At 41.9% G+C, this 20,480-nt stretch overlaps 1 protein-coding gene across 2 annotated transcripts in view; it reads left to right on the top strand.

Annotated features, from left to right (window-relative positions):
• Nucleotides 1-20,480, top strand: part of CHST9 (carbohydrate sulfotransferase 9) — a 262,670-nt gene that overhangs the window by 216,222 nt on the left and 25,968 nt on the right. For both annotated transcript variants that reach the window (XM_047794017.1, XM_047794016.1), the window contains exon 4: nt 19,029-19,066. In XM_047794017.1, the coding sequence (XP_047649973.1) occupies nt 19,029-19,066 (38 nt within the window). The remainder of the gene's footprint in view (nt 1-19,028; nt 19,067-20,480) is intronic.

Here is a 20,480-nt window from a genome sequence, read left to right as displayed (position 1 = left end):
CAAAGTTTCTTATACCATCTCCAATGTGTTCAACCCCTTCTTGGCCAACTCCTAGGTCTCAGCCAGAGCTATTTTTAAGTCCTTTGGTTCCATTAATATTTCTACATTGACTCAATCTCTTGACTTTCATTTTTATTCAAATGTCTCATCTGTGGAGCCCATTCTTCCTGTTTCATTTTCTCACCTCCAAAGTCATTAACATTTGGCCTCCACTCCCACCATTCCTTAGAAACCATTCTTACCCCCGGTCAAGAAAATGGACTTACTTTTCAGATTTTTATCTCGGCCTTACAAAGCACTGAATTCAATTGCTGCCCTTCTTTGTTCAAACCTACAGAATGTGATGAGCACCTAAACAGCTGTCACCAAGATTCACTAATTGTCCACATTTTGCCTCATTGCCTGCCCCTACTCTGTGTCTATGCACGTACACATTTAAAGTCAGTTACAGACATCATACTACCTCTCTCCTAAATACTTAACACATATTTCCTAAGGATGATGGCTTTCTCCTACATAACAATACCATCTTCACACCTAAGAAAGTTGACACTAATTCTGTAGTGTCTTTTGATACCACGTCTACATTCAAATGTCTCCAGCTGCCCCAAGATAATCTTTGACAACTATTTCCTTCCTGAACCAGGATCTGGTCAAGGTTCAGACATTGATTTTTATGTTTCTGTATTCTTTTGTAATCTACAATATTACCCTTGTCTCTTTTTCCCCATGGCATTGAATTGTTTAGGAGTCCAGGTCAGTTGTCCAGGTCACGATACCTGCATTCTCATCATTCCTCGTAACATAGTTTAAACTGTTCCTTTCCTTAGTAAACTGGCAATTAGTCCAGAAGCCAGGTTGAGCATTATTTGGCACTGATACCTCCTTGTAGGTAAGACGTCTACTTCATCTTACATGCTTTCACCTGTTGCACTATGAGTGATGCCAAGTTTGATCACTTTATTTGTAGTGTGGACAGCAGATCTCTCTATTTTATAAGTACATTTTTCCTTCACAATTACTAAGAGATCCATGGAATAATATTTTGCATGCTAGTAATTATGCTTGAGAATCTATTAATAATTCCTGCCAGAAGTAGTTATGACATTGGAAATTTTAAACATTTTTTTTAATTCAGTCATTTCTTCTACATTTATTAGATGACATTATTTAATAAAGAAACTCTCCCTTTTTTCACTTTCTCTCCCTTGTCATTTGGCGGGAGGACCACTATGAAGTCATTGATTTTTTTACTTATGCCATCTATTACAATCAATTCTAATCATTTTTCTTTTGGGTGTTCATTTTTCCTAATGTGGACAGTGAAAAACTGTGTAAGTTATTTTCTGTGTCTTCTTGGTATGACCTTCTTTCTTTTGAGTGTTTCTTTGGATTGCAGGCAAAAAAAGTTATCTTTTCCCTGTCTAGCCCTGGAATCAGCTTCTCCAGTGAGCCTTGGTTCCTTTCAATGAGGAGTAGCACATAGAAACTAAGATCTGGATGTTGGGTGTGATTATCACTGCTAAGATGTTCGTTTTTCCTAAATGATGACTCCATATGTTTTCAACTGAAATTTAGAATTCCTCTGCCTTGCTCCCTTCTCTTCTTTCTTACACTGAAAACTTGAGTTCCTAATCATATTAATATACTTACTTATTTTCTTTTTGCTACAATATATTTTAAATAGTTTCAACATCATGATGCCACTAATACTACTGACAATAAATCTGGTGGTTGTTAGACTTAAAATTTCTTTGTGATGCTTTTTGCTCTTGGAATATAAATCAAAGATAAATAAGGAAATGGACCCGTCCCAGAGTCAGAGTTGTTACAGAAGAAACATAATCTATCTAGTTTTTGGAGCCAAGAACCAGCATCATGCTATGATGCAAATGTTTTCTAACAGAGGGGAAAAAAATCCTCTTCTGTAAGTAGTGAATTTAAGTAAAGTCAAGGAGAAAGGATTTTCTTGTATAAGATTGTGATTAGTGATTCAAATTACCAAAAATATTATTGACCCTAACTTGGTTAACAGAGAAGGATGGAACAGGCACGATAGTGAAAGAAGATAAGTCAGCTTCTTAAATTCTCATTTATGCCACTTGAGTGTGTTTACCCGAAAGAAGAATTATAGTGATGTAAGCACTCATTAGAGCAGCCTAGCAGAATAACTATTATTTGCCTTTACCGTAAAACTCAAAAGGTTTGTGCCCTCTGTTCTTCAGAGGAAAAAGAAAAAGAAAAATGGGAGATTTTAAAAATTAAAAAATTGTAACAATTTGTGTATAAAATGGTTTCAGGGCTTGATGAGTTTAAGTTATTCAAATTATTACTTTTAGGGGATAACCAAATTTAATCAGAGATATACATTTTCCAAATGAAAGGGGGAAAAAAGTGATTCTTTCACCATTGTGAAACAGAATAAGCAACACATTTTTGGGCTAAGTGTAAAAATGCTGAGCTTTAAAACCTCAAAACATTTTTTTCTTGGAATTCCCTTCACGGCTCAGCAGCTAACGAACTCAGCTAGAATCCATGAGGATGCAGGTTCGATCCCTGGCCTCTCTCAGTGGGTTAAGGATCTGGCATTGCCATGAGCTGTGGTGTAGGTCACAGTCATGGCTCAGATCTGGCGTTGCTGTGGCTATGATGTAGGTTAGCAGCTATAGCTCTGATTCATCCCCTAGCCTGGGAACTTCCATATCCTGCAGGTGTAACCCTAAAAAACAAAAAAATAATAATTTTTCACAAGAAGCTAGGAATCAATTATGATTCAAATGAATATTGAATGATTTCCCCTAAATTAATTTTAAAGATTTAAAATAAATATCTTACTAAAGAAGAATTTGATATGACCCAAACCACAGATTGTGTTCGACTTTGTTATTTCTTTTTCTGAGCATTAAAAAAAAAAAAAAAAAGATTCCCACCACAGAATTGGTTTTACAACACTTCCCTAAGCTGCTCTACCACCCTCCCCACTCCCTCTCACCCCTCACCCCTGGTGTGGCCAGGGAGGGGTGATTAGAAAATACTTAGAAGCCCTAAAATGTAAAAGAAACAATAACATGACAAAATTCCCCTAAATGCCAAAAAACATACAAAAAAGTAAGGGAGATGAAGTAAAAGCGTTAAAATCATGAGTCCGTCCTCTCCTGCAGGTACTGTAGAAGAAAATATCTGGTAGATGGAGAACTGGAAAAAATGATGACACATGGAGCCAAGAGGGCTGCCTGTTTACATGTGGTCTGTGCTGCCTGAACCACAGGCTGGTCCACATGCCACAGCGTGACCTACCAATCCTACAGGGGGACCACTTTTTCCCTCCACAGAACCATCATCTACATTATCCAAACAACCTCTCTGGAGGTATGTTTACATCATGCACAAAGAGCTGGGAGGCTGACTAACAATTACAGCACATTAACAATCCTTTCAGCTAGTTCTGAGCCTTAAGTGGATAAGTGTTGATGTATGGAAAAGAGGTTAATTGAGAAAACATCAGTGTATATACTGTCCGTGGTCCCTAGTACTCAAAAAATTACCTTTAAAAAACCAGCTATCACAATTCTGTTTTTTTGTTTTGTTTTGTTTTGTTTTTTTAAGGATCTTGCTTAAATTTGAAAGAAAAAGGAGACCCCATTTCAAAACTCTGAGATTTTTTAAAAATAAGCTAGTATTTCCTGCAGCTTCTAAAGTTACAGGGGAGGGGAACCTTCATAATACTGGATCCTCCTGTAAATGACATTTTGGGGTCGAGTGTCTGCCTTTGATTGATTGTGTCATTTACAGTTTCCTTGATTGTCTACTAAGGCTTTAAGATACCACTAGGAACAATTAGAATTTGAGAGTACATGGGATCTGAAAGCTTAGTAAGGAATTAATAAAACTCATTCATTTTTGAATAGCAAAAATGGACAGAAAGGAAAGAAATTGAATTTAATGATCAAATGGTAGGTGTGGTGAAGCTAAAAAATTCAACGCTTGTCAAAATGGTAAGGAAGACTCTATTCAGGACTGTTGCACTAGGGGTGTGTAATAGAGGAGAGAGGGGGGCTCAAATATAAGGACAAGTAGGGATTTATAGCCAAAGAGCAGAGTCAAGGGTCAGTGGATGGAAAATTACTAAGAATAGGATTCTTGCTAAACTACTAACAGGATTCTTGCTAAAGGCGGCTGAGGACTTGCACATCAAAGGTGGGGAATGAGCTCGATCACAGTTGAAGTGTAGAGAGCATTCTTAGCAGGACTCTTGCTAAGACTGGGCTAGGCTGGCAGAAGACTGGATGGGGGTCAAGGCCAATGTCAGGAACCTGACTAAAAAGTCTGATTGGGGAGGGAGTCTTGGAAGTTCCCCCAAGTTATGGCATAGCAGGTTACAAACTAGTATCCATCCGTGAGGATGTGGGTTTGATCCCTGGACTCACTCAGTGGGTCGGGGATCCAGTGTTGCCATGGGCAGTGGTGTTGGTCACAGACATGGCTTGGATCCCAGGTTGCTGTGACTGTGGTGCAGGCCGGCAATGGTAGTTCTGATTGGACTCCTAGCCTGGGAGCTTCCATGTGCTGTGAGCAAAGCCCTAAAGAGCAAAAAACAAAACAAAACAAAAACAAAGAAAGAAAGAAAAGAAGAGTCTTTGTCAGGTGCCATATCTTAGTTCACCCTAAAAGGTAGCAAAAGGTAAACAGGAAATTGTGCACATTCTTCTGCTCAAAGCTTGTTTGGCAGGAGCATCAGAATTAGTTCACTAGAGAGGCACTGCCCACCCCGCAAACCCCCCCACCCCACCCCAGTTCCCCAGGGAGGTCCTTTGTGTCAGCTGGTCCCTCCACTCCCACTGCACTGGAAGGAAAGCAGCAGGATTTTTTGTCCTGTGCCTCAGTGTGGTAGTTTGGGGACTGGAGGCCAAAAGCAGGGCTTGGATATATGCCTGTGCATTTATGCCTTAAGGTAAAAACAGGATTCCAAGCAGTTTCATTTTCATTAATTGGCTAAGCTAAAGTTCTTAACTATTTGTTAATCATTTAAATTTGACTAAGTGTTTTTCATTGTTTGACACTGAAAAAACATATTAGCCTTAGCTTTCTTTCATACTTCCTGGCTATTCCAGAATAGAATACTTTACTGTCTTGAAATTTGTTCTTACTCTTCTTAACCACATGCAAAACCGGCTTCCATCTAGGTTTTAAACAACTAGGTTCTATTGTCTTTAGCTGGAGTATCCTGTGATACAGGTCATTACAGACGCCAAGGATTGTGCTAAGCCCTTTCTGTTAACTCATTGAATTACCAAAAATGATTTTATAATATATTTGGTATCCTCTTTTTACAGATGAGGAAGCTCAGAGAGGTTTTTATTTGTCCAAGCCCCCCGCCCCCAAAAGAAAGTAGAGAAACCGAGATTCAAGTCCAGACATTCTGCTTGGCCCCCACTGTTGACCTTTACTGAAATCTCTGTGGTTTGTGTCCTTTTTCTAAGTTCCAAACTTTCATAAGCCTCAGGTTATAAATAAGGAAATCAGCCTAAGTTTCTTCTACTAGAACTTGTAATTTTACTTTATGCAACTTTGGTTTATAATAAGAATTAGGTATATGTGGTCTTTGTCCCCAATTTATGGCACAGAGCTCCCCCAAACTCTTGGAATTTCCCAAATGATGAGAGTGATAAAGGAGTCTTGTTAATTTAATGAGGTGACTTTGGATCCCACCTAAGGGTGAAGGCTGTTGCCAGGAGAACCAACCATGTGATTAGAGGGTGAAAACTGTCAATCCCACCCCTGACCTCAAGGGAGGAATGGGCCTGAAGATTAAGCCCATCACCAATGGCCAGTGACTTAATCAATTAGGCCCATGTAATGAAACCTCCATAAAAACCCAAAGGGATGGGGTTCAGAGAGCTTCCTGGCTGGTGAAAGAGTGGGGATTTAGAGAGAAGCCATGGAAGCTCCATGCCTCTTCCCCATACCTTGCCCTTGGCATCTCTTCTGATTTCCAGCCTTCTGTAATAAACCAGTGATCTAGTAAGTAAAATGTCTCTTTGAGTTCCATGAGCCCCACCCTAGCAAATTATTCAAACCCAAGGATGGGTTCGTGAGGACCTCTGATCTATAGCCAGTACCCAGGTGACAAGCTGGACTTGTAAGTGGCATCCGAAGTGTGTGTGTGTGTGTGTGTGTGTGAGACTGTTGGGGGCGGGGGGAGGCAGGCTTCTAGGACTGAGCCCTTAACCTATGGGATCTGACTCTATCTCCAGGTAGATAATGTCAGAATTGAGTTAAATTGGTAGAATAGTCAGTCAGTATCTGTGGATAATTCATTGAATTGCTTGGTGTGTTAAAGAAAAAAACACACCATTAGAACTGGTGTCCGAATGGAAGGCTTTGACTCAAATCCAGGACCAATGAGAACTGAAACTCTGAAAGCAAACTTCAAACTTGCTAGTTCCTGGTGGTAAATCCTTGTGATAGCTTAGAGACAGCATCTAATGTTCACTGCAGTTGATGTAAAATTTGCATTCCATTACCTAAGGAGGCATCAAATTATTTAAATATAAGTAAAATACAGCTCTTCCCCAAAGTTCTGATCTTGTCATTATTTCCCTGTATATATGCTTGAAAAAGAGTCTTGCATCCTGGAGCTTCCCCAGGCATCTCTCTGCAGAAGACTGCCTGATATTGACGTCTTTTCTGATCCTCTTTTCTGCCTCCTCCAGGATGTCCTGCTATCTTACTAGTATTTTTTTTTTTTTTTAGCCACACCTACAATATATGTAAATTCCCCGGGCCAGGAATCAATCCAACTGCAGCTGCAACCTACACCACAGCTGCGGCAACACTGGATACTTAACTGGCTGCACTACAGCAGGAACTCCTCTTACTGGTATTTCTAACTTAACAAATGTTGAACTGAGCTAATCATTTCCATTTCCACCGTTTCTCATCAAATTTGCTTCTTTAAACTGGCCCTATTTCCTTGTTTCTACCTTTGCATTAAGAACCTCTTCTCCCCAGTAACAAGGCTCAAATTCTTTTTTTTTTTTTTGCCTTTTTCTAGGGCCAATCCCATGGCATATGGAGGTTTCCAGGCTAGGGGCCTAATTGGAGCTGAAGACCCCGTCACAGCCACAGCAACGTGGGATCCGAGCCGTGTCTTCGACCTACACCACAGCTCACAGCAACGCCAGATCCTTAACCCACTGAGCAAGGCCAGGGATCAAACCTGAAACCTCATGGTTCCTAGTCAGATTCGTTAACCACTGCGCCACGACGGGAACTCCAAGGCTCAAGTTCTTGATCATCTCTAGCTCCTTTCTTTCCACTGCCCCCCTGCCCCAGCCCCCCATGCAAATGAAAGCCATTCTACACACACAGTGTATTTCACACTCACCTACATTATGCCGTCTCTTTACTAGTATCCCCCATCCTCAAGCCATAGCATCATTGGATTCATCTTCCTCAAACAGTTTTGATTACTCTCTGGCTCAAAAATCTTTTAGCACTCCCTTACCAAATAAATGTCAAAACCTCTCCGGAAGTATTTAGGACCTTCCGTGATAATGGTCCATCACACACATTTTGCCTTGCCTCTGATCATTCGCTAATATACAGATGTCACTGAAGTCAAGCAGAACTTTTCATTACTCCCCATACGCAGCCCGTGCATTTCCTGGTTCTGCGCTTTTGCTCACCATGCTTTTCCTTCCAAGTGAAATACCTTTCCTCCAATCTATTTCTATCAATATGACTCCCCAGATCAAATGCTATCTCCTCCATGAAGCCTTCTCAGTTTCCCCCACCAAACATGACCAATTTTTTTATTTATGCTAATTCTATGGAAATTTTCAAACTCCCTCATTGTTTTTAGGGCCAAAGAACTTAAGGAATTACAAACAAATTTAAAGACCCTCTGTATTTGCAACATTGTCATTATGCACTAAAGATAAAGACTACAGGAATGAATTATTTGCTCAATGTCATACTGCTTGATAGTGACAGAATAGCCGTTCATTAAAATATTGCTGTGGGATCAAATGAGTGAGTTTTGCTTGGGGATAATCTGAAAATCCTTCAACCTGAAGATTATGGCTATTGAGAACCCACCCACTCTTTTCTTTACTTAACATATTTTTCGAGTGGTTCAAGTTACACATTGAAGCTCATAATATTTGAAAATTTAATTGAATACCCCAAACATGTTTATAGACAAGGAAATGAAGCCAGTAAAGATACATCTATCTCTTGGGGTTAAGAGAATTGCCTTTGACTCTATAGATTGTTAACTGAAACTCAGGTTATTTAACTGTTATTGAAGCATCACTCTAGCCATCACAAACACTTCCTAAAATGAGCAAAGAAATTAATAATCGGCAGTGTAATTTTTCAGCTCTTAACTGTAAAATGTATCCAGTACTCTTTCCACCTCTCTTTCACACAGGCATATGTGTGTGTGTACACGCATACATGTACACTCACACAATGCCACCCACAGTACACGCACGCTCCACTTGCACCACAGTTACCATTGAAAAATGGATAACTCCAGCTCCAGAGGGAAAGTCTCTGATGGGGTGAAGAATTAAGTCATTTATTAGTCAGACAATGATCATTGCTATTACTATCATCGCTGTTATTTCAGGTTTGTTCAGGTTTTTGTTTTTTGTTTTTTGTTTTTTTCTTTTTGCAACCGCACCTGCAGCGGCATATGGAAGTTCCTGGGCTAGGGGTCGAATAGGAGCTACAGTTGCTGGCCTATGCCGCAGCTTGCAGCAATGCCAGATCCTTAACCCACTGAGCAAGGTCGGGATTGAACCTGCATCCTCACAGACATTATGTCAGGTTCTTAACCCGCTGAGCCACAGTGGGAACCCCTGTCATTGTTACTTAAAATCTAGATTTGGCACCTGACTTTTTTCCTGCAGTAGACTTATAGATGCCAATTTTCAAAATATCAAGGGACCGAGGTAGAGCCCACAAATGACCCTTAAAACTCCCTCTTTCTCGACAGCTCACGATGGGGAATAAAAAGCAATTGGTAGCACCCTTTGGGACAAAGTGGTGAGATAACATGTCTTCACTCTATAGATTAGTACATGGTCTTATTAGCCATCTGTCACAGAAATTGACTGACTCCAGCCAAGAGTTCACATCAAACTCATTTTCTAGACAAAGAAACTGAGGCTTGACAAGAGAATGAACTATCAGCCCAGAGAGGGGCTGTGAGCTCCCATTATTCACTTAGCCCCCAGGTTACTAGACCCCTCATCCTTTTCCTCTTCAGTGTCACAGGGTTTTGTTCCTGCAGTTGGCGCTACCTCGGTCGGAGGTAGGCACCATAGGTTTGATTGATACACCAATTTGCATCTCAAGGCATCGCTCGATAAATACAATGCCATGAAAGGCTACTCTCTCACAAGCCAATTTCCCCCTCAGGGCTGACTTTAGAAGCTCATTGATGTCACTTCCTTCCTCAGTCAGCAAGTGAATTTTCTTTAATTCTCAAGACCAGCTGTCCATGCTGTCAACAGAAAGTTATTAAAATTCCTTTAAAGTGAATAAAAATAGCCTAAAAGCAAATGTACTTGGAGACAGGAAAGAATCAGTATGCAAAGTCCACAAACCTCTGAGCAAAATAATGTTGATCCAACCAGAGATTTCAAACACTGTATATTCAAGATGCTAGAAAAAATAATTAAAAGATGCTAAGCCACATACTTCATCTTTTATAAGCAAAGGCTCTTGCGGTTACAATTTAGCCCCTAAATTCCATTCCTCTTCCACCAATATGATTTGAATAAATTGGGGAATGACTTAGGTTTTCCTTAATTGGGATTCCCTCCTTTTTTCTTGTCTCGGGTAGGGATCATTTACATCCCCACCAGGCTAAGACTATCCATGAGCAAGGGAAAAAAATTATCATTAGCTGCAGTCATAACCAGTAGAGCCACAAAATAATTATATAAAAGTATATACCTTAATTTACTAGTTTTAACAGCTCAAGGGAGGAGATGATTTTTCTCCCATTTATTTTTTCTTTTTTTATGTTTTTATTACTCAGTTAATTTTATTACATTTATAGTTGTACAACAACCATCACAACCCAGTTTTATAGCATTTTCATTCCAAATCCCCATCCCATTCTCCCCACCCCCCAACCTGTCTCCTTTGGAAACTATAAGTTTTTCAAATTCTGTGACTCAGTATCTGTTCTGAAAAGAAGTTCATTGTGTCCCTTTTTTCAGATTCCACGTGTGATAGCATTTGATGTTGGTGTCTCATTAACTGACTTCACTTAGCATGATAATTTCTAGGTCCATCCATGTTGCTGCAAATGCCGTTATTTCTTTCCTTTTAATGGCTGAGTAATATTCCATTGTGTATATGTACCACATCTTCTTTATCCACCCCTCTGTCAATGGACATTTAGGTTGTTTCCATGTCTTGACTATTGTATATAGTGCTGCAATGAACATTGGAGTATGTGTGTCTTTTCAAGTCATGGTTTTCTCTGGATAGATGCCCAGAAGTGGGATTGCTGGATCAAATGGTAGTTCTATGTTTAGTTTTCTGAGGAATCTCCACACTGTTTTCCCCGGTGGTGCCAATTTACATTCCCACCAACAGTGTAACAGGGATCCCTTTTCTCCACATTCTCTCTAGCGTTTATTGTTTGTAGACTTTTTGATGGTGACCATTCTGGCCAGAGTGAGAGGGTACCTCATAGTGGTTTTGATTGGCATTTCTCTAATAATGAGTCATGTCGAACATCTTTTCTTTTCTCCTATTTAAATAGCTATAACTCACAAAAATGGCCTGTTCTGGCACTTGAGTCCCCATGACCCTCAACTGACTCTCTGACCTTGGTGACTGGACATCTGCCCCATTACCTTCTGAATCACCCCTTGCCTTAGCCATTAGTCCCCAGCATGGCCCTGACTTTGTTGCCTGAGTTGTTCATGACCTGGTCCCTAAGTCCCTCCAAAACGTGGATGTGTTCCCTGCCACTTACATCACCAGCCATCACCTACCTCTTCCTTATCTGGACAGACACCTCAAATTCTGGACTCACTGTGACCTTTTTCCAGGGACACTTATGTCATCAGCCTGGGTTCGTGAATCTTAGGTTCCTACCTGTAGCTGGAGCTCTCAAGACAACTGCCCCCTTCTTCCACCAGCCAAGGTCCCTAGTTCCACATAACTCCATAGTGCAATTAAAGAGAAGCCTGAATCGTCACTGTAGCTGTGCTAAGAAACTTTATGTTAGTAAATAGTAGTTTAGTGAATGAAAATGGGGGAAAGTTGGGTAAATTAAGCTAAAAGGACAAGTAAAATGTGGTTAACCTTAAGGAAAAGTATAAAAATGATGTTCTGAGTTATCTAGAATTAACCCTCAGCCCTTCACTTCGATTTCCAAAATTTTGAACACATTGTGTTTCTAGGGCAGAATGAGGCTGCTATAGATATTGTATAAAATAGGAGAGAAAAAGGTCCTTTTGACATGATTACTATTATAAGGATACTTGAAAATTCTTGGAAAATCAATTGAGAGCGGATGCAAAAATACCTACTGTCACAAAAAACAAAGCATTTGGTATGGGCCAGAATATATCAGTAGTCAGCTTCAGGCCCTAATGTGGTCCATCTAATGAGTTTTAATCCATGAACCTTTCCTTTCAGTAGTGAGTAAATGCCAGGAGCAGCACCCTTAAAATATGGGAACTGATGTAAGCCACCCCTGACTGAAAATACTGTCAATCATTCAGTAAATTTGTACTAAACCCCCAGAGTATGCCAGCACTGGCCATGCAGTACAACAGTAAAGAAGATGGGCATAGTCCCTGACCTTAGGGAGCTTACACTTTAGAATAGGAGACAAGAAAAGAAGCAAGCAAACATACAAATGACAAAATGATTGCAAGTCGTGGTAAGTGCTAGCAAAGAAAAAAATGATGGGCCGAGATCAAGAATAACAAGGGGAGATGAATGAAAAGAGAAGAGCCCCTAAAGTCTTAATATTAAACTGAAACCTAAAAAATCCAAAAGAGCCAGCCCTGCAAAACTGAAGAGACAAAAGCATGTACAAAGAGCCAGAGGTCAAAAGGACCAGAGATTCACCTAAGACCAAAGCAATTGGAGGATAGAAAGGGAGAGGGAACAGCAAGCAAGGTGAAGTTGGAGAGACGGGCAAGAAGCAGGTGGTGCAAGGCAAGTAGGATGGAGTAGGAATTTAGGGCAATCGAGTGTGGATGCCAGGACCACCAGAAGGCTGACGTTGCATCTGAGGAGCTGCAACAAGGCACTGTCTCTAAAATGGACAACAGGAGTTGTGGATAGATAGTTCCGAAGACGCTGAGTCTTCATGCTGTCTGTGAACTTCTTTGAAATGCCTCCCCTGCTCCTGTCTTCACCCCCCTTGGACTATTCCTGGTCCCTGAGTCTCTTCATAAGCAATGGTGCCAGCTCTGTGCTCTTTTGCATGACAGGCCAATTCACTGAATTGCAGCTCTACCCCATTCCAGATCACCATCTTGGTCCTCTTCCCTAAATTCTCATCTTCCTTCCTAAAATACTCTTTGATGGGGAGGAAGAGGAGGCAATACTCCAGAATCTGACAGCTGTAGAACATCAAATTACTCTACGTGATGCACAGAAATACAATGGGTGCGTTCATACTCCAAGAAATAGGAGATTCGTAACCTTACCTTCTTTTCCTTGTCCCATCTCAAGATTTCACATGGGGTACCTTCAAAACAGCTGAGCATCGCTACGGAAAGGATAACATTATATGGAGACTATAGTCCAGAAGTAGACTATGTCAAGGAAAAGCAGGGAACTGATCCAGCAAGCTCTTGGGGAGCTTGAATGGTCACAGTTGAATCCCCAGAGCTGAATATCCATATAGGACATATGGTAGCTGAGCAAACATTTGTTGAATAAGTGAGTAAATAAGCCAGATATGACTCTGTCCTATCTTCATTCCTTTTATCCATTTTCACCCACATGCTCCTTTAATTTTCTTCTCTTCCTTCTCATGTCAACCTCCCTAGTCTAGGCCCCAAACCATCACCTTGTTTATCCACCCACCAAAGCCCCCTAACGTATTTTCCAATTGTTCTCCTTCTTCTCTCCAGTCTACTCACCAAGTTGAATTTGTCTTCATATTCCATCTCTGCTGAAGAAACCACGATTGGTTCCATATGGTCTACGACTTCAAACATAAGGCAACTGACTTGTTTCTAGATCACCCCGGAGAACAATATTTCTCCTGAAACCCTCCCCTCTGTCATTTTCACAAACCTTCAAATTCCATCCATTTCTGAATATCTGATCCAACTACTCCCTATTCCAATTCCTCCATCCCAAGGTTGGGACTTATCTCACCTTTTTTTTTTTTTTGTCTTTTTGGGGCTGCACCTTTGGCATATGGAGGTTTGATAGGGGACGAATCAGAGCTGTAGATGCTGGCCTGTACCACAGCCTCAGCAAAGCCAGATCCGAGCCAAGTCTATGACCTACACCGCAGCTCACGGCAACACTGGATCCTTAACCCACTGAGCGAAGCCAGGGATCGAACCTGCGTCTTCATGGGTACAAGTCAGATTCATTTCCACTGAGCCACGATGGGAACTACCTCATCTTTTTTTTTTAAAGTTCTTGCATTCAGCTTCTCTCTCAGCATTTGTTCAAACATGCCTATATCCAGAAGATATTCTTAAACTCCATTAAATCAAAGGCCAATAAAAAAGGTCCTTGGTTGTTCATGACATATTTCTGCATAAGCTAAAGGAGAGGATAACTAGTTCCCCTCATGGCTCAGTGGTTAGCAAACTTGACTAGCATCCATGAAGACGCAGGTTCCATCCCTGGCCCCCGCTTAGTGGGTTAAGGATCTGGCGATGCCGTGAGCTGTGATGTAGGTCTCAGACGCAGTTCGGTTCCTGAGTTGCTGTGACTGTGGTGTAGGCCAGCGGCTACAGCTCTGATTGGACCCCTAGCTTGGGAACCTCCATACGCCCCAGGTGCAGCCCTAAAAAAAAAGGAGAGAGAAAGGATAAGAGTAGTTATTGGTGCAGCAGGTTAAAGATCTAGCATTTTCACTACAACAGTCCACGTTGCTGTGGCATGGGTTCAATCCCTGGCCCAGGAACTTCCACTTGCCCAGGCACAGCTAAAAACAAAAACAAAAACAAACAAACAAAAAGAGTAGTTATTTGCAACATCCCTCCCAGAAACTTATTTCTTCCCCAAGATCAGCCACATTGGTTGCTCTTCTTCTGTGTTCTCACACTGTGTCATTCACAAAACTCTGTTAAAACACTTAAAATGTGTTTTAAGTGTTTTAAGAGATGCCACTTATCTCTTCTCATCTCTCCCTCCCACTTCACCTTGACCTAGGGTGGGCACCCTGCTCTGAAGGTCTTTGCACACCAGGCACTCAGCAGGCCTCTGTCACCTTGAAGGTGTCATATTTTTTAGAATAAATATACTCTAAGACACTGGATATGTAATTTCAATTCATTAAGTTAGGAAAGTGGCCAAACAGCTAATGAAACTAGTTTTGAAGGACTGAAAATGATCCAGAAGCACTGGAACCTGAGAAATTATTTCACCTGCTGGGACCTGCTATTCAAAATAGACTTTAAACTGCAGATTCTTGCAACTCTGTACACAGCTGCGGAGGTCTCCTTCCACATTTGTCCCATTTTGCTGGGTGTGGCCATTTTTCTGAGGAACAGATTCATAACTGCTTTTAGATTCTCAGAGGGGCCTGTATCCTGAAAGAGGTTAAAACCGCTTCGAAACTGTTTAGGCAGCAAATGAATTTCTCCTGAAGTTTGAAGTGATTCACCAAAGTACTTAAGGTAGGGAGGATTAGTGAGTCTCACCAGAGTTTCGAGAATTTTTGACAGTTATTCTAGAATTATACATCTTTTATCTGGCCCTGCCCCTCAGCATGCGCAAGTTCCTGGGCCAGGGATTAAACCCTCAGGACAGCAGTAACCAGAGCCACAGCTGTGTCAACGCTGGATCCTTAACCCGCTGAGCCACCAGGGCACTCCTGGAATTATACATCTTTGAGGAGTAAATCCCCCCAGACTTTAGTGAAGGTGGGTTAGGCTGTTTCTGTAACTTCCATTCCTGTAGCTCATGATGGACAACAATGTCCCCCAATCTGTCCTTTTTGTTGTTGTCGTCTTTTTGTCTTTTTAGGGCTGCTCCCGAGGCATATGGAGGTTCCCAGGCCAGGGATCTCAGAGCTGTAGATGCTGGCCTATGCCAGAGCCACAGCAACACAGGATCTGAGTCACGTCTGCAACCTACACCACAGCTCACAGAAACACTGGATCCTCAACCCACTAAGCAAAGCCAGGGATCGAACACGCAACCTCATGGTTCCTAGTCAGATTTGTTAACCACTGCGCCACGATGGGAACTCCATCTCCCAACCTATCTTGATCATAAGCTGAGCCAACAATGTCCACATCTTGCCTCTGCAGTTTTCTCTCCTCCTTGGTCCCCTTCCAGCCATGCATCACCCTGATGCCTGCTTCCATTGTCACATCGCCTCCTCTCTGCCTTTGGCTCTCTTGTCTGTCTTATAAGGACTCTTGTGATGATATTGAGTACATCCAGATAATCCAGGATAATCTTCCCATCTCAAGATCCTTGACTTCAAAACACCTGCAAATCTCTTTGCCATGTAAGGTACCATATTCACAGGATCCAGAGATTAGGATGTGGACAATGTGGGGTGGGTCGTTTTTCAATCTGTCATAATCACCTTGCCAGCTTTCATAACCTATAGATATCTTCATTTTAATTATGAGAACAAGCCAGTAGGATTCGCATAATTATCATTATCCACAGTTAAAAATCCACAGTTCCCCCAGCTCCCTGCCCCTGTATCTCCCACATCCAACTAGTCTCCAGAACTTACCTCAGAAATGCTACCTGGGGAGTTCCCGCTGTGGTCCAACAGGATCGGCAGCATCTTGGGAGCACCAGGACACAGGTTCAATCCCCAGGCCAGCACTGTGGGTTAAGGATCCAGCGTTGCCGAAGCTGCAGCTTAGGTTACAACCATGGATAGAATCTGAAATCCATATGCTGCCAGGGGGCCAAAAAGAGGGAAAAATGAAAAAACAAAATGAAAGAAAAGAAAGCCTCCTGGTCCAGGCATCCCTTCTGCCTGCCCTCACTCCTGGCCGAAGCCATCATCACTTCTGCCTGGACACTTGCATGCTCACAGTATCTCCCTCACCATCAACCCGTCCCCCATACCATCTATCATCTTTCTCAGGAACAGCTTTGGTCACTTCACCCCACCTCCTGAAAAATCTCTTCTAGCTTCCAACAGCCTGCAAAGCCTTTTCCAACGTCATCTCAAGTCAACAACCTCCTAAAGCTGGTCTCTCACCCTCTTCCCACACCCCTTCCTTCCCACCTGCAGTGGTCCATAGGCTTAGATGATGGGAGCCACTCAAAATTGCCTTGCCTCTGAAACCTGGCTCTTCCTGTCTCAACTCCCTGGAATGCTCTCCTCTCATCCTCTGCAAAGTTCTTGCTTATTTCACTTCAATCCTCGTAAATTTGGAGAGGGGTAAAACTAGTTAATGCTTTGCTATAGGTGGCCAAGCAGGACCAGAACAGTGAGTAACTAGCCCGAAATCAAGCACCTGGTAACTGGCAGAGCCTTAAACTAGACACAAGGGTGTTGTCTACTCCATTTTCTAGAATCCAGTGGGTGGCCACATAATTAGGTTATGACTATTTGATTGTCTGGGCTCTGATTTTTTTCGCTTGAATTCCGTCAGATTTCCCTGGGTTCATAAGAAAACAAAACTAAGATTCTGTACACTGCCCCCTCAGCAACAGCCCTGAGTGGTCTTTGAAAAATGTAAATCTGGGAGTTCCCATTGTGGCTCGGCAGGTTAGGGCCCAACATTGTCTTCATGAGAATGCAGGTTTGATCCCTGGCCTCATTCAGTGGGTTAAGGATCTGGTGTTGCCACAAACTGTGGTGTAGGGTGGCAGCTGCAGCTCCAATTCAACCCCTAGCCCGGGAACTTCCATATGCTGCAGGTGTGGCTGTAAAAAGACAAAAAAAGCAATCCAAATATAAAAACATATCAAGAGTGTCCGATTGAGCAGTACCATTAAAAACTGAAGGAAATTGGTTCTTCTTATCTCAAACTCTGTGACTGGCCCTTAGCATTTTGTGACAGTACCTTGACTGAAGAACCCACTCTGTGCAAGAATGCCAGTCTATTTTCTGGGTTCCTTATTCTTCTACTGTACCGTATGTAACACCTAGCCTGATACTGAACACTTGGTAATATTTACAGATTAACTTATTATTTGGTCTTTTACTTGACAGGTGAATATCATTTATTCATTACATGTCTTTTTTTTTTTTTGAAAAGAGTTTGACAGTTTCTAAACAAATAAACGTGCAGCTACCATACAACCTAGTAATTGCATTCCTGGGCATTTATCCTGGGGAAATGAAGACTTAGGTTCCCATAAAAATTTATACACAAATGTTGATGGCAGCTTTATTCCCAATAGCCAGAAACTAGCCAGATATTTTTCAGTGGGTGAATAGCCGAACAAACTTTGGTACATCCTTACTGTGGAATACTACACAGCAATAAAAAGGTGTGAATGCACAGGAACGCACATAGCAACTGGACTCTCCAGAGAATTATGCTACATGAGAAAATTCTATCCCAAAAGGTTATAATAAGTATGATTCCATTTACACAACCTCCTTGAAATGACAAAATGATAGCAACAGATGAGTGGTTGCCAGGAGTTAAGAAGAGGGTGGGGGTGGGAGGGCAATGAATACGGCCACAAGAGGGCAACATGAGGGACCCTCGTGGTGATGGAAACGTCCTGTGTCTCAGAATGTTCTGTGTTGATGTCAGTGTCTTGGTTGTGATAACATTGTTCTGTAGATCTTCCAGATGTTACCAGTGGAGAAAACTGGGTAAAGGGTAGGAGTTCCCTGGTAGCTCAGGGAGTTAAGGATCCGACGTAGTCACTGCAGTGGCTGCCATTACAGCTGTGGCTTGGGTTGTATCCCTGGCCCTGGAATTTCCATGTGCCACAGGTGCAGCCAGACAAACAAACAAACAAACAACAACAACTGGGTAAAGGGTACATGGGACCTGTCTGAATTATTTCCTACAAATGCACATCCCCACACAATCATCTTAATTAAAACTTTAAGAGGACATGTTTAATAACATGTACATATCACACCAAGATGTTCACAAGCACATAATAACTTCATAGCCACAAAATGTCCTCTTTCCTGGTATTTTGTTGGTTGTTGGTTATTCCTAAAGGTTTTTTCCCTTGTTTTTAAGACTAACATGGTATTGATCACTTTCATGCTGTTTCCACAAGGGCTGAGTTTATTATTTGAGTCTTTACGACGTACACCCCTCAGTTGCTTTTCATATGTTCCATTGCTGGTTTGTTTCTGTCCTGACCATGAGACCAGTTAGAGAACTGTTTGTACCTTAGTCTCTAGCGGTACCAAAGCATAAGAATATCTTGATCATCATTGTATGTCAGAGAAAAGTAGCACCTCTGCCATCCGCCACTTTAAATCTCCTTGCCTCTTCCTCAGTGTTCCTGGAGCCCAGTGTTAGGGTTATGCTCAGACAGGCTGACCTTGTTCAGAATCCTTTGACTGGCTCTGGTTCACATTTTTCTCTGGTCCTTTTCTTCTCTTTACCATTTCTCTGCCAAAGTTTAATACATTCTTCTGGTATCGTTTTTCCCAGATTTCCACTCGATTTTCTATTGCCTTTGCCTTACTGTGGCTTATTTCAGTTTTGACTTTTTTTTTCCATTCCCATTATTGGAGTAATTGTAAATGACCCTTTTTCAATACAAATCCTTGCCCAGAGAGTCTCTGACTGCTCCTGGGGTTCTGAGCGAATACAGAACAAGACCAGCACCGTGTTTTATTCCTTTTCATACTTTAATGTGGAATTTCTCTTTGCTTTCTCTTTCAGTGACTAGAGAAAAAATCCAGGAACGTATCACCAACCAGGTATTTCCTCACGTCTCATCAATTGTCATATAGAATTTTGCCTTAAGTGTTGATAATTAAGCATTTGTAATTTTTTTTTTAAGGGCATTGCTAATTATTGGGTTTGAGCAGTATATGTGTTGTTGGTTCCGCGAATAAATAATCAGTCATATGTGGATGATCAAACGCTTCCCTTTTCTCCTCCACCTCATTCTTTGCCTCCACCCCATCCTGCCCAAGGGCGGGAAACAGTGAGAGGTGGGCTCTGCCAGTTCTGACGTGGAAGCATCTTGGCGCCTGGCGTGATGTCTGCATTCATTCTATCATGGCTGCAAACAGATACCTTTATCTACTTCTCCCTTAACTAAGGTGACTGTCCTCTGTGATTTTCCCAAGTTCTAATTCACCTAGTCACTCCCTCCCAGGTAGTTAAGAACTATACTCCCAGCAGTGGAAACCTACAAGTCAAGTTTCCATTCTGGTCTTGGATTTCTCTCCACAGTTAGCCAGTGTCATCCAGCCTGGCTCACTGTTTTCTTACCTGATTTTTTTTTTTTTTTTCGTCTCCTTAGCTATTTCTTGGGCCGCTCCCGCGGCACCTGGAGATTCCCAGGCTAGGGGTCGAATCGGAGCTGTAGCCACCGGCCTACACCAGAGCCACAGCAACGCGGGATCCGAGCCGCGTCTGTGACCTACACCACAGCTCACGGCAACGCCAGATCCTTAACCCACTGAGCAAGGGCAGGGACCGAACCGGCAACCTCATGGTTCCTAGTCGGATTCGTTAACCACTGCGCCACGACGGGAACTCCTTACCTGATCTTTTTACTGTCTTATTTTTGACCTTGACTGGTAGATGGATTCATTCTGTATGATAGTTTAAGAAGTTAGACACTCATCCAAAGTTGGCTATCTTGCCCCACCCCATCCCCTTCTGCCAGGCCAGTCTAGCTGCAGTTTATCCGAGGGCTGCCTGCATTCCCTAGAGCCAGGAACCTCAGACACTGGCCTGGGGCAAATATGCTGAGGTTTCATTCACATTTCATAGACATGACTCTCCATATCTTTTTTGGTTGTTGCTCTCCTTTGGTATAAATTATAACTCACCCTTGCCAAGGAGAAGAATGGTACATCCACATATACAGGTCGAGGATACATTTTTCAACGTCTTCTCCTAATGCATTTCAGAATAAGTTCCAATTCTCATCCCCATTGTCATTGCAACCAAATTAAGTTCTAGCTCTACCTAATCTGTGCCAGATGCCCTGCGGTTCATCCAGTTTTAAATATTGTTCATTCATTGGACTTATGTACTGTATTGCAAATTCAGTAGGCAAAATTTAATGCTTATCAGGTACCATTTGACTTTTGAATACAGTTGTAAATATTGATTCTTAGTAGCAGCCATCTGTTTGGGGGGAGTTTTGTTTGTTTG

This window comes from Phacochoerus africanus, chromosome 8, assembly GCF_016906955.1.
Source record: "Phacochoerus africanus isolate WHEZ1 chromosome 8, ROS_Pafr_v1, whole genome shotgun sequence".
Taxonomy (NCBI): domain Eukaryota; kingdom Metazoa; phylum Chordata; class Mammalia; order Artiodactyla; family Suidae; genus Phacochoerus; species Phacochoerus africanus.
This window is presented reverse-complemented; position numbering and strand designations above follow the sequence as displayed.